This window comes from Berghia stephanieae, chromosome 6 (genome assembly GCF_034508935.2).
Source record: "Berghia stephanieae isolate SIO BIC M18660-M18661 chromosome 6, UCSD_Bste_1.3, whole genome shotgun sequence".
NCBI lineage: Eukaryota > Metazoa > Mollusca > Gastropoda > Nudibranchia > Aeolidiidae > Berghia > Berghia stephanieae.
In genome coordinates, this window is record NC_088365.1 from 65,737,414 (window position 1) to 65,752,863 (window position 15,450).

The 15,450-nt window shown below is 35.7% G+C and overlaps 1 protein-coding gene across 1 annotated transcript in view; it reads right to left on the reverse strand.

The window, feature by feature from the left end:
- Positions 1-7,220: 7,220 nt before the first annotated feature.
- Positions 7,221-15,450, reverse strand: part of LOC144975472 (proton myo-inositol cotransporter-like) — a 124,511-nt gene continuing 116,281 nt past the window's right edge. Inside the window, exons 8-11 of the mRNA XM_078919590.1 lie at positions 14,326-14,567; positions 13,788-13,940; positions 12,750-12,861; positions 7,221-7,697 (exon numbers count right to left, since the gene is read on the reverse strand). Coding sequence (XP_078775716.1) covers positions 7,556-7,697; positions 12,750-12,861; positions 13,788-13,940; positions 14,326-14,567 — 649 coding nt within the window. The 3' untranslated portion in view covers positions 7,221-7,555. The remainder of the gene's footprint in view (positions 7,698-12,749; positions 12,862-13,787; positions 13,941-14,325; positions 14,568-15,450) is intronic.

Consider the following 15,450-nt stretch of genomic DNA (forward strand, 5'->3'; position numbering starts at 1 on the left):
GTGTTTAATATGCACAAGGCTAGCAATAGTAATAGTAATTGTGGAGATGTAGGTATTTGGTCATTAGAGAAACAGGATTGGATTTCTCGTCTGCCACAACCGCTTTAAGTAGCTCAGCTGTTCTTCATTTAAAGAACAAACAAAAACGGGGGGGGGGGGGGAAACAAACAAACAAATGAAAATTGCAGTTGCAGCAAAAAAGTTTGACCATTAGCTCTGTGACGTATTGGTACAAGCAGTTTGGGTCGTCTTTGATTTTAATTGTCAGGAATAAAGACATTTACCGTAAACAGATTGGATTATTTCAACACAAGTTTATATACAACCATATGTTTATTACATGGGAGAAGGAGAATCATTGTTTCTAATATTGCAATGATTTCTGTCATTAAACACAATTCGAACTGAAAGAACATTTAAAACGCGCTATGACTATTTTTTAAATGAAAGCATTAAATAATAAGAGGCCAATCATAAGGTTACCTTTATACCAAATAGTAAAGCCTTTTTCTAACTTATGTATGCTGTTTTTGAAAAATAGTTCTTTAATGGTAAAATGTGGTGACTTTTCGCTCCTGCTTGTTGGGTTTGTTTGTTTTGGTTTTTTTACCGGCGAAAGAGTGAACTGTTCTCACCCCATTCGATCCAATTGACGTCACATAATAACACATCCATTTGTGCCAGTTACAATTCTGGCCATTGTCATGCCACATAATATATATATAATACCTTTTTCATATATCAGCAATGATAATGTCTTGAATACAATGATTATTTTTATTGTTGACAGATAAACGATTCAAGTTGTGTAAGGGAATTTGGTCTGGAACATTTGAAGGTCATTCAGAGATCATAATTGTAAAAATAATATAATTAGAATATTTTGTTATTAGACACGTTTCTCTTGTCCCATGAGTTGATGGGACAAAATGAAATGTGTAATCTAAGCCGTTTGTATTGAAGGATGGTGGTTTCTACTTGATACGGTCTACAAATACTATCTCTCCAGGAACAAGTGTCAGAATTAGGATCATGACAAATCATTGCAGCGTCATGGTTTCCAGAGTTATCTACCATGTTTGTTTGATAAATTCATTCAATGTCCAACCATTCACTTCCTACTGTAACATGAAATTGATATCCAAACTGTATGTGTGCCCTACATTGTGAGTCTGTTGTGACACAAATGGTTTTCTTTTCCACGAAATGCAACAAGTCAACAGTAACAAAATTATTCTGATCCTTTTGGCCTCTTACGATTATTGCATGTCAATAATATAAAGTCACTTCATATTTGTGACCTGTGACATCAACCTGGTATTCCCGGAATGAAAACAGTGACAATATATTATGTTTAAAGTCAAAGAATGAGTGAATTTCAGTTTGTATGTTTTGTTTTATTTTGTTTTGTTTGCTTGTTTGGCTTGTTGGGTATTTTTATTTTTTTTTTTTGGTTTATTGGGGGTTTTTTTTGTTTATTTGTTTAAGAATGGAAACACATTCACCTCAATCAAGTCATTTACTTCAGCTCTAATTTGATACGAACAACCTTAAAGTTGAATTCCACTCGCGTTCATCCCAGTATACCACCGGTTTGACACGATGGGGTTCATCTGTCCATGTGGTTATCATTTTAAAAATAGCCACCATGTGTCATGGAATAAATAGCAAAGAATACAAATCAACAGTGTTGAATTTCTATGGATAGACATATTGGCGTGTTTGATAACGGGATAGAATGTGGCCTTTATTTTATAGTGATAGAGAACAATTTACAATTTGAGAGTTTATCCAAGACAAAAATGAGACCAAAACCATTTGGGTTATCTGACTTAAATATTGTGTTTTTAAATTGTATTTTGATTGGATTGATTTGTATTGGAAATTGTTGAAATGAATCTTGATATTATGACAAAATTGGAGGATTAAAGTTCCTTTTGAAGTTTTCATTGAGGCGATATTTTGTTTTGATAGGTATATGATGCATCCATATTTATACGTTATACAAAAGAAACAAAAATTCGCGTTGATTATCATTTTATAAGCCTACTATAGGATATGATGATGATGTAACATGTAACTCATTGACGGATGGATAGCTCTTATCTATAGTTTATAACATTGAATACTATTACATAATAAGGACGCCACTAGAAGAATTTCTGTCAACGTCTGTCCGATATACAATGCTGTCCATATATATTATTGCATCGTGTATTTAGTGACCCACCACTTCAATCCAGTATTTTTTCTGGGTAAACCAGATGACCAAAAATCGTTTTTGTTTGATTTTAAGGGTTTTATGTGATATTAGTGCCAGTAAAAATAAAGAAGATTGGAAAGGCAAAAAAAAATAAAATTACTAGAGTTACAATTTAAAGCACCGAAGATATAGTAAGATAAAGGGGATTGGTTCAAATAAAGGAACAGATATAGACTCCAAGAGCAAGCGATCTGTCTGCTTAGTTTGAGTTTGAACCAACTATCTTGGCACAAGTTTCATGTTTCTGACTATAGATTTAACTCCACCCCATCTTGATATAACACTGTTTTCAGGTGATGGGTGACATATGTGACCATCTGTGTCAATCTAGTACTATGTCTGAGGAAATCAGATTGTATCATTGAATTAAACATTAGACAATTTTATCTGAATTAGCTCAACTCAATTCTAAATATTTGACTCACCCAATACAATACAATACTACTAGATTGACTACACGTATCACAGTATTGGCCATTTCAACCTCCTTGTCAAATTGACAGTAAGACTAGAGGATAAGGGGGAGGAGGTGTGGGGGGGGGGGGAGTTAGAGGGAGATATGAATGATGACTTTTGCAAACATTTTTATTATGATTAGACGTATTTAGTGTGTAATGTGATATTGCTATTTACATTGTGGGGTGGTAATTCATACGACTAAATATCATCAAGAAGCTTTAAAATTGATGGGCATTTGAAGTAAAGTTTTCTCACCAAAATATTAAATGTGTTAGTTTGAGAGTAATGGGTAGTTTATTAAAATGTCGCCGTAGATATCAATGCTAAGGACACAGTTGAAATACAAACACTAATATTCATAATAGACATTATTCTATCGTATATGGATACATACACGGCAATATTTTCTCACTATTTACCAATACACAATGGAATTTCTATGTGATAACCAAATCAATGGAATTCCCTATGACTGTGGATTCATGGACAAGCAGATAAGATTGAGAAACTGGCAAAGAGATAAGTGCCTATGTAAAAGCAAAACAATAAATCAATGAACAGTCAGTTATAAACAGAGTAGATGTTTATATACGGTAACTTGTTTGAGATCACCAGGTTATAGGAGGAATGAGGTTCTTGTTTTGGCTTTCCAAGGATTGGATGAGCTTGTGTGGAGTTATTAGACAAATGAATCATTGTGTCAATGTTTTCCATTGGTGGTTGATGTGGCATGATTCACACAGACACACACACGCAACACTTTCATATATACACACACACGAAATACAGCACATGCCTATGCAAACACACACACACACACACACACACGAACATGCAATACATGCACAAACAGGAAATACAACACATACATGCATGTACACACACACACACACACACACACACACACACACACAAGCAAGGGCAACATTCAAACACATTGTTGCTGAAAGAAAATGTCCAATGAGAAGCTCGAGATCCTTATAATAATGGCTCGGTGCTGAGGGAATTAAGCGTTGCATTTCCTGATGATTTAGACTTCAGACAGGAGAGTGAAATCATGAAAGTTATCACAAGTACATTATCTAATTATGACATTATTTAGTCAATGTTTAGATTCGTACTACAATAATTATTCAATGGGAATACTCCTGTTTATCTCAGTGACCAGGTAGAAATACGTCATTCCAGTCACTGAGACTGAGAATGATGAGCTGTCACTGCTGAGAATGACTAAAAAAGGTGGTTGGTAGGCATCACCCGAACAAGTCTTGAGTTTGACCGCCTTCCCAGGTTTCTATGCGTTTTTTGTATCCCTCCTTTAGCCAATCAGGGTTTGAGCCTGATGCTTATTTAAGCGTAGCGCGGGAAAGCAGAGGGGTCTTTTGTAATTATGTCTAGTTGAACAGTATACCACTTTCGAGGGGTCCTGCTCTATATCTTTTATTTATTGTAGTGTTGCCCTATTCGTGGATGTAAGGAGCAAGGATAAATGGCTAAGTAGCATGATATCGTTTCTATTTTATGTTATACATGTTATTCAGTTACGTAATAAATGTATCGTGTTCGTAAATCTTGCTCACTCTCTATTCATTTTATCGTTATAATTGTCAGGCCGTGAAGCAAGGACTTTCTCCTTCTCTCCTTTCTCTCTGAATCAGTCTAGGCCCAGAGCAGTGGTCTGATCTTCCGAGGGAACTTAACGAGTTCCCTCCTTCTATACTCCTAGTCTTTTCCCTTTCTTTTCTTTTGTCGACGTTTCGGGTTTACTGGCTCTATCGACTAACCGGGAGACCCCGAAAAGGAACAAAGGGAACCAAGAGTCACTCTCTGGTATTATTGAATCAAAATGTCAACAGAGACTTTTTTCTAAAAAGCAACTATAGACTTCGTCTTTAACTCTCTCCTTACCGACCATATTCATGATTTTTCCAGAAATTTTATTCCTACCCAACACAGAACTTGACTTCTTACACTCAAATTTATGAGAAGTACGCACATACTAGATATGCACATTTTTGTGCAGCATAACAAGCTGTATAAATTTATTAAACAACGATTTTTCATAAAATGTTGTAATGTACAAAACAAATCTGATTAAGAAACATGTTCATTGTATCGTAACAAATGTAACAATTTTCCTGTAGTTGGTAAGGAGAGGGTTAACTGGTGTAATCGATTATATTTTCTTATAAAAATCTCGTTCCTTTTATAGTCCCCTCTAGATGCTATAGATTGTAATTATTTTTTTAATTAGGCCCATTTCTTTGTTGTGTGACCACTACTGGTTGCTGTTGTTGTTTGTTGTTAACATTATTATTGTTGTTTGTGTGGTTTTTGTAATTGTGTTATACCTTGGCCATTAATTATTGTACATGGGAAATGGGCCCAATACAAATAGTTTACAGCATTTTAAAACAACACCTGTGTAACCTCTCCATTTCATATAATAATAGGAAACATAAATAATTTGTTGTTTTGTTTTTAGGAGTTTTACGGCGCTTGTGACAGCGCCAGTAAAAAGGAAGATGGCCGAGAGAAATTGTGGATATACAGTTAAAAGCACCAAAGAATCGGGAAGAAAAAGAGGACTGAGTCAAATAGGGAACAGAAGATTTCACCAGCCATCCATGGTTGTACGAATTTTGACACTACGTGAAAGTCCCATCCAGGCACAAACCCTGGATCGAGCTTTGAAATATACACTCGGATGTTTATAAAGTACGAGTACAATATACAGTATTATAAACAGATAATTAGAATAGAACATAAAAGTAACAGAGAGAAGAGTTATACGGAAAAAATATCATCTCTTGGAATACATTTGACTGTCTCTCTCCAAATAAGGATCCCTGCCAGAACCAGGGGAAAAAAACTCAATCCATAACAAAGACAGAGCAACATGGAACGGAAAAACTGGTAAGGGGGATAAAAGTAGAAAACACAGCAAGTTTCCTGCCTACAATGGGAGGTCAGAAGATCCCATCCAGACAAACATGACTAAGCAATACAAGCGAAGGTTCATGAAATAACAAAGTGGTTGAATTTCTCACAACTACATATGAGTAATGCTAGGGGTTACATAAAAATTAAAACAACGGCTTTCTCACACAACATAGAGACTGTTCACATATATAACTTCACCAAAAAAAATGCCCTTTTTGACCGCCTTCCCCCTCTCCCCTTGTCATCATTGGTCTGACCCCCCGCCCCCAACCCCTCCCAAATAGATGACGTCATTATACAAAAAAGAGAAATAGTAACTTTTATCAACACTCGCTAATGCATTTTATAGAATATTATGTAACAGTATATTCATGAGTTGAAATTTAACTAAAACTTAAATCACAATATTATTATAGGGAATGAGATTAACGGAAGAGTAGCGTCCCTTGATTGGACGTCACTCACCCATAGTCTGTGGAAGCGAGGACGAGAGACGCATGCGCACAACCAACATGACGGTCTCTCTCTAATAACTTTTCCGCAGGTGACGTCACAGACCATGGGTGACGTCCAATCAAGGGACGCTACTCTTCCGATAATCTCATTCCCTATATTATTATATGGACATGGTGTCATCCAAATGAAAAAAAAATGGCTGTCGGGTATCAAATGCCAAACATACGACCCCAATTAACAGTAAACAATGATCTAATCCCAAGTATTGTAGATTTATGTTTGATTTTAATAGTACAGTATGAGCGGGATGGGAAATAAAGAACGATATAAATGGCATATATTATAATTTCATTCTCACTTTATCATCATTACAGATGAACATAAGAAGATTGAACATACATTTTAGATACAGGGCTATTGTGACGATAAACTATAGAATGATGCATTCTCAATTTCCAAGCATAAAACTGATTGATTCAACAATGTTTCTCCTCTGGACTTGGTACGGCTCTGTATATGTAGAGCTAGAAGACAGAGTACTGCCTGATATATATATATATATATATATATATATTATATATATATATATATATATATATATATATATATATATATATATATATATATATATATATATATATGTGTGTGTGTTTTGTTTTGTTTTGTTTGTCTTTGTTTTTGGTTTGTTTGTTTTTCTGTCTTTGTATAGGCGCTTCCGAGCTCTTTTGGTGGAAAGGGGCGCTATATAAATTACGCATTATTATTATTATTATTATTATTATTATTATTATTATTATTATTATTATTATTATTATTATTATTATTATTATTATTATTATTATTATTATTATTATTATCATTATTATTATTATTATCTTCATCTTCATCATCACTTTCTTCTCCCATCTTTCTTCCAACCTGCCACATTTAGATTTATAGGAACTCTCATTGCTGCTGAGAGAACCTTTAGGACATGTTCGCGTTTTAAGAAGTTTTACTCCTTTCACATCGGTTTTATTGCTGAGAGATGGACAGTACTCATCATTTAGTTGCTGAGATACAAACTTTAATTATTCCATCATATTATTTATTTTTCACCTTTTTGTTATTAATTTATTCGAATGCTATGTTAATGAAGGCGTAATGAGTACTCTTTTATGACGTTTACTTTGTTCTGAACCCCTCCCCCGTGTCAACATTTGGCAGATCCCCCCCCCCCCCCCCCCGCCACCCCACCCCTAAACGATGGCGTAATATGCGAACACTTCTCTCTGGAACTGTATCATTGACAACATTACGTCCAGGTTTTTGTTTCTTACACCATACCAGTGCCTGCTCACTAACGATTCACTATCATGGCCACTTCACTCTTTTGTATAAAATAAATGTAAAATCAATTCAGGATAAAGACTACAAGACGAACTACGACTACGTCTACTCTGGCGAGTCCAGTTCCGATTCCTGACCGTCCCTGTTTAAACCTCGTATGTGGACATATTGAACTGTCTGAGGATTGAGATTCTGGAATTGGTCAGTTGACGAGCCGCCAGTGAGCCACGTCTTGCTGAACCATGACCTGGGAGGGGAAACGTGAAAATACCAATTACCAATAATTATATGAGAATAGATGAGAGAATTGAGAGTTATTATATATATTTAATTATATATAATATATATATATATATATATATATATGTGTGTGTGTGGCATATATATCGCTATACCCACTCGAAGCATCAAGGCGCTTTACAATTGGTCCCAGGCCAACAGCAGCACTTAAATGCACTTCGAGATATGACTGTTAGAATTTTTTGGGGGACAGAACAACACTGTTAACGGCCCGATACTCAGTTTACACTTGCGTACGGTGAGAGAATGTGAGTCAAGAGCCTACTCAATTCAGCTATGCGCTGAGCGAGGCTCGAACTCATAACCTTCCGATCCGAATGCGAATGTCATATCACAAGACCACATAGCAGCACAAAAATGAAAATAAAAGTGTGTACCGTTCGATTTTGTTTTAGAACTGTGTTAGTGCTTTAGTTAGACAAAGCTCATTTCAGCGCCAGAGAAAAGAAGACGGTTTTCAATACAAAAGGCCAGATAGATTAAGGATTCATTGGTTCGAATCCCCCTCTGTTCGGCGCAAAGTTGAATTATTGGAAAAGGCTCTTTACTCATCCCCCCCCCCCCCCCCCCACCCACAGTACTCAGTTATAACTGGGTATCTGGGCGTTAACAGCGTTTTCTATCTTTAAAAATGTATTTATAATATAGCTTGATAGTCTAGTTATAGGCGTCATATCGTAAGTTTCAGACTTGGCTCGGGGCTCACAATATCGTCAATGACAACAACAACAACAATAATGATAAATACCACGATAGACATCTTTATTGTGGCAGAAAAAAAAATATATATTTTGCGTCACGCGTCGATAAAATGACTATTTGAAAACTGGGTCATTCAACCATTTATTCGTCGGCCATCAAAAACCGTACAGAGCTAAATTTGGTACCATCTCAAAGAAAACGATTTCATCGTTATTCCATTACCCTTTAGCAATAATAAAATGGACATTAAATTTAGAAAAATGCGGTTTTAAAACTTCACAGCAGCGAAAAATACCCGACATATTATTGATATGAAATTTTAATCGAGTTTCTCTAAAGACAAACATCATTTTGCTTTAATGAGGGTTGTTTGATGGCCGAAGTATCGCATAATTAAAAAGCCCACCAAATCCTTGTTTTCAGCTTCAGTGTGAACGGATTTTTTTACACCTCATTGTAGTTTGTAACAGCACACAAATTGCCATGATAATGAGACCTCAATTATTGCCAAAACAAAATAAAGTTAACGAAAACAACAAGTTAAAGTAACATCATAATTTAACGTAAGAATAAACACGACATTAACTCAGGTCGGTAAGTGGGTATGTTTTAACGACGGAACAGCCTAAATAAAACCCTTTTTCTATTTTTCGTTTTGTTTTTCATCCCTCATTTTGTTGGGTTTTTTTTGTTTTGGTTTTTTTTTTTGGTTTTTTTTTTTTTTTGGTTTTTTTTTTGTTTTTTTTGGATGACTTTCTAGCCTTGGTGTTTATTAACCGATTTGTTGATTTTATCAATTTATCAATACCATTTATTTCATATTCGGTTTATCTCTTCTTGCTATCTATTTATTGCTAAACAAAAGACAAGTGCCGAATTTATACACACATTACACTCACGGCGGCCATGTTGTTGCTATTGCAAAATTATTGCTTGGCCTAGTTATAACTATTGTATAATTTTACAGTCGAAGATGTGATGTTTTTAAAATAACTGCATAGTAATACCCCCTACTTGCAGTTTATAAATAGCCAAAAGATACATAAGGATTCGTCTCAGTGTGTTATAAAATTAATAAAGCACTGCCATTGTGATTTGAAGAGGGGGCACTGGCAATAGTTATGATTTCGAGATTGGAGGAAAAGAAAAAAAACATTCGAAGTGCCACTTTGTTTTCTTAATTATTCTTTTTTTTTTCCTAATGCTTTCATGATAGACTATGGATAGGAACATTAGAGTTTCTTGTGGCTAATAAAGCAGTATATATGTATAAGCTAAATAATCGTTCTTTACATTAATAAATCTGGATCGAAATGGATAAATCGGTGACGTGTTTTGTTTTGTTTGGGGGTTTTTTATGTTGTTGTTTTGTTTTGTTTTTGTTTTTGTTCTTGTTTTTTGTTTTGTTTTTTTAATCTGGAAGAGATGTAAATTTAAGACGAGAAGATAAGCAAATAAAGAACTGTATGGGTTTTTTTTTCGGTTTTGGCTTTGGTGAAATTTGCGATACCTCAGTTGTACTTGTACAATATTCGCCTTTCAAGCAAAGCGAGTTAAAAAAAAATAATTGGGTGGCTAGTTCTTTTGGGTGAGGCGGAAAGTACTTTATTTCAGACAACATCCTATCTAAAGGGTAGCAATTTTACTGCCCATGCAGTAACACAGAAATTATGTTACAGTCACTTGACATAGACCAAAAGGCGCCAAACAGCTTTGGGGTGATAGGAGGTTGAGGCTACAAAAGACACACCTCTGGTCACAAGCACATGGTTCCGTATAAGAGAGAAGCATTCTAATGCCAACAGATATATCGATACCCTCCTAATAACGTAGAAGAGACGATTTATAATGGAAAAATCATCCTCCATAAAAGGAATAATACATTTCGCTGCACCCTCGGTTAAGGATCCCAGAGAGGGCCGAGGCAAAACCAAGCAATATAATTCCCAGACAAGTCCATAAAGCAGCATGGAAGTGAAAACGGGCGTGACGGAAGTAATTACATGATGTCTTAGGATGATAATATGAGGTTGATTTATTATCGTATGCTGCTGGTTCGAACATTGTGCTTGTCATACATGATTTCATGTTGAATTTTGAGAAAGAAATATTGACTTTGACAAAAGTAAGATATTTTTAAAATCAGTATGTCCAGTTTCCAATACCGTGTAATATTATTGTTATCTGCATTGTTTTGCGAGATATTTAATCTTTTATGCATTTTGCTCGTAATTAAAGTTAAACCAATAATGTTGCCAATGTGCAAAATTGCTTGTTTCCTGATGTTCACTTCTTTATTTTTCAAAGACCATTTGTAGAAAATGTCTGAAAAGAATTGGACCTCTAGGAGTACTCTCTATCGTTGACGTGAATTACATGTCATTTTATGTTATAATTATGTTGATTTAGTATATGGGATATGCTATTTCGTCATGCTGGAGGCAAAAACATTCGTTTTTGCGAGTGTTTTAGGGGAATTTCGACTGACCGTGGATTTAGAAGAACATTATCTTTTGTCTGGTTGAAATCTTGTTATCTTTTTTTTTATCTAGTCGCTGCGCTTTAAAAGTGTGTTTCTAAAGTATGATAAATCTTCTTGGTGTTTAATTACATGACGTGAAAGTTAGAACATTTTCTTTCATATATTGGCTAGCCAAAAAAAAATTATAAGTGCTTTAACAATGACTTCGCATACTGGTGATGATGATGATGATGATGATGATGATGATGATGATGATGATGATTATGATGATGATGATGATGATGATGATGATGATGATGATGATGATGATGATGATGATGAAGGAGGAGGAAGAGGAGGAAGAGGAGGGAGAAGAAGAAAAAGAAGAAGAAGAAGAAGAAGAAGAAGAAGAGGAGGAGGAGAAGGAGGAGGAGGAGGAGGAATTGTCCAAACAAGTATTTCTATAACATTGAACCATTAAGGAATGACGATAGTAGAAAAACCCTTTAACAGCATCACGTTTTGTCCATTGGGTCATAGTTATGCGATATTTCCTTGTCGCCTTTTCTCCAATTAATTTTGTGAAGTTAGTATTTGTGTGATGGTTATTGTTACCGGAAGTAGACCCACATGGAGAGCGTGCTCATGACAAAGAGAGATGAAAAGATGCGCACATAACGGAAATTAGAGAGGACAACAAAATCCCGCCGACAAAATCATTCTGACCCGCGATGTTTTGAAAAAAAATTTTTTTAATTTTGCAAAGAAATTGATTGATTTTGCAGAAGAATATAAGTAAATTTTGCAAAAATTTTGCAGGTTTCTAAATATGTTGTATCACACCTAACAACTAACTACATGCAACCCATGTAATAAAATATCCCCGCGGAATTACGCAATTTCAAACTCAAAATTATGCAAAATTATGGGGCAAAAATGGAAAATTTTGCCAGAAATTATGCTGATTTGGAAATAGGCACAAAGTTGGGAAAACAAAATTACAATAAAAATCTTCATCACCGCGGGGTAACGCAAATTTCGCAAAAAAAAAAAAAATAAAGAATGAAAGAATTTGTCAAAAATTTGCAGATTCTCCAGTATTCAATGTACACATTTATTTCTTCCCTGTCTTTTTCTGGTTTTCATTCATTCGATCTTACAAAATACAGTAAAACGTATCCCATTGTGTTCAACGTATGCACATAGCTCATCTGATAGACCGTCTAACTCACGAATCTTTATCCTTGGTTGAATCGAATCTTTGAAAATGTTTTTAAAAAGTATTTTCTGTTGTTGTAATTTGTTTGTCTTTTCTTTGTAGACCCTCTTGTTCTTCGACGTTGAATGGATACGTAGGTCCGATAGATTTGAATCAAAATTATTGTTCAATTATCAAGTTATAAGGCTAAAACGGGGGATAACCTCAGTCTCAATGGACCAATTGGCTCTAAAGAATTGTAACTTTCTTGATGTAAACACTAAAAAAACCACACCCAAACTAACACAAACATTGATTTCTTATTCAAACACAATGGCAGTAAAGTTCTTGCGATGCCAAAACATGCTTTACATCACTCTGTTCATTTTCTTTACATTCTTGGTTTATAAAATAAATTTGAATGTTAAAAATGTTGGTTGTAGCGTAACGTATGTGACGATTTTCCTATAGTTGGTAAGGAAAGGGTTAATTGAAAATGTCTGGTGTCTGCTGAAGGATGTTGGTGATGAGCGACACGATTACATTTCATTGACACGTCAGACGCAAAAGTTAATGGACAAAATCATGTTAGAAGAAAAAAAAAACGTATTCCAAACTTTGTATCATTTTGATCTCACCTGGCGAAAAGACCCTCGACTTCCTCTAAACTCCTTCCTTTTGTCTCCGGCAAAATGAGCGCCAACAAAATGGCTCCTGCAAATGCTAAACATGCGTATAACCAGAAGGTACCTGAAAGATGAACGTTGGAAATATCTGATGTAAATAATAGCAAAAACGGGACCGTTTCTCAATCTCCAAATAGTTCAGATTCAGCGCGGTATACACATCTTGAAATAAAATGGAATTAACCTTGAACTTGACAAATTGTGAATTATGATGTCATAATTTTTATTTATGTTGTATACAGGTAATGCTTATAATATTATAATCATGACAAAATAAAACAATGCCTTCTTTTTCGACAAATAACAGACAAATTGTTTAATATTCAACTGGCTATAACGTCAACTGGTTTTAACGTCAACTGGTTTTTATTGTCAGTAGACTATAACTTCAACAGACTATAGCGTCAATTTGCTATAGAATCAGCTGGCTTTAACGTCAACTGCTATTAACGTAATTAGACTATAACGTCAACCTGCTATAACGTCATCCGGCTATAATGTCAACTGGTTTTAACGTTGACAGGCTATAACGTCAACTGACTTTAACGCCAACTGGATTTAACGTCAAGTGGTTTAAACATCAACAGGCTTTAACGTCAACTAGTTTTAATGTTAGCTGGTTTTCACGTCAACTGGCTTTCACGTCAACACGTCAATTGGCTTTAACATCAAAAGACTATAACGTCACCAGACTGTACCGTCAACAGCTATAACGTCAACATGCTATAATGTCAACTGGATATAACGTCAAAAGGTTATAACGTCAAAACGATATACCGTCAACATGCTATAACGTCAAAAGGCTATAACATCAACTGATTTGAACGTTAACGTGTTTATCTGGTATTATGTCGGAATAAACTAGAATAAGACGAGTAAGGTTACAAAAATTCCTTCGATGTCACAGAAAAGTGAATCTCCTCGGTGAAGGAAATCATTCTCTAATCTATAGAATTAGTTACAGAAATTAAAGTTTGACTGTAAAATTACCGTAACGCGTGAGAGACTCAGTGAGGCTGATGAATGACATGGACACCGCCAGGTTGAATGTCCAGTTCATGAATGTGGAGACCGAATTACCAGTAGATCGCGCCCACAGTGGGTAAATCTCAGAGTTGATGGTCCATGGCATAGGGCCCATCCCTGTGAACGGATGGAAAGGAGATCAAACACTGCGATATTTCACGTCAAGTGATTCTAGGCTGCTAGAAGTTTGTGGACTGTAAAAAGTAATAAACAAAAATGAATATAACAGCTTCAAAAAAAGAACAAAATACAAAACACGGAACGTTTCGGGCTCAAAACCCTTCTTCAGCCAACATCAAAAAACAATAAAGACATAAATACATTTCTAAATTCTATATAGACGACAGAGATATCTCTGTCATCATCATCATCGTCATCATCATCATCATCATCATCATCATCATCATCATCATCATCATCATCATCATCATCATCATCATCACCATCATCACCATCATCATCATCGTCGTCGTCGTCGTCATCATTATCATCATTTTCTTACCCGGAGCAAACGAGACAAGATAGAGCACAAGGCCGACCATTGGCATCCAAGAGTACGGTGTAGGACAGTAGTCGTAGGCCCAGGTTAGATCCCCAGGGAGATGACTGGCGTTACATCGTCCCATAGTGGACGTCCATGGGTTGTCATAGGACGTGGGGAGACAGGAGGAGTTAGCCACCGTTGTGGGTTTGTCCACGTAGCAATAGCCACAGTCCAGATCTTGACGGCAGTCGTTACACGTTCTGACATGGGATGGAGGAAATTATGTTTGATCAACCACTCTGTAAAACTCAACAATAAATCAATCAACCGTGACCCACGTCATCAAAGCGGTGTCATGTCACGGTGACCTAGATACTGACAATTCCATTCACGTCATTTTTATAATGAGACTTGGGTGGAGTTTTCTTGTGTGATTGAGGACATTTCCGTGTTTGACTGAATAATGTAAATGTTGCTGCTCGAAGCTCGAAGAAATAAATACCAACGTGGAATTGAATAAAAGCATCAATTTAATAGACGAAAACAGATAAAATGGACGTTTCGAGTTTCCCATTTATCAACAAAACAGAATGAATGAGACACTACAGACGAATGAAATAATGTGATAGTGGCGTTGTTAAAACAACGTTTAGTTGGTAAAGGGGAAACCTGAAACTTCAAAACTTCATTTTATCTGTCTTGGTATATTAGATTGAAGCTTACATTCAATTTCACATTGTTATTTATCGTGTATGATTGAGGACATTTCCGTGTATGATTAAATTAAGGACATTTCCGTGTGTGATTGAGGACATTTCCGTGAATGATTGAGGACATTTCCGTGAATGATTGAGGACATTTCCGTGTATGATTGAGGACATTTCCGTGTGTGATTGAGGACATTTCCGTGAATGATTGAGGACATTTCCGTGTATGATTGAGTACATTTCCGTGTGTGATTGAGTACATTTCCGTGTGTGATTGAGGACATTTCCGTGTGTGATTGAGGACATTTCCGTGTGTGATTGAGGACATTTCCGTGTATGATTAAGGACATTTCCGTGTATGATTGAGGACATTTCCGTGTATGATTGAGTACATTTCCGTGTATGATTGAGGACATTTCCGTGTGTGATTGAGGAC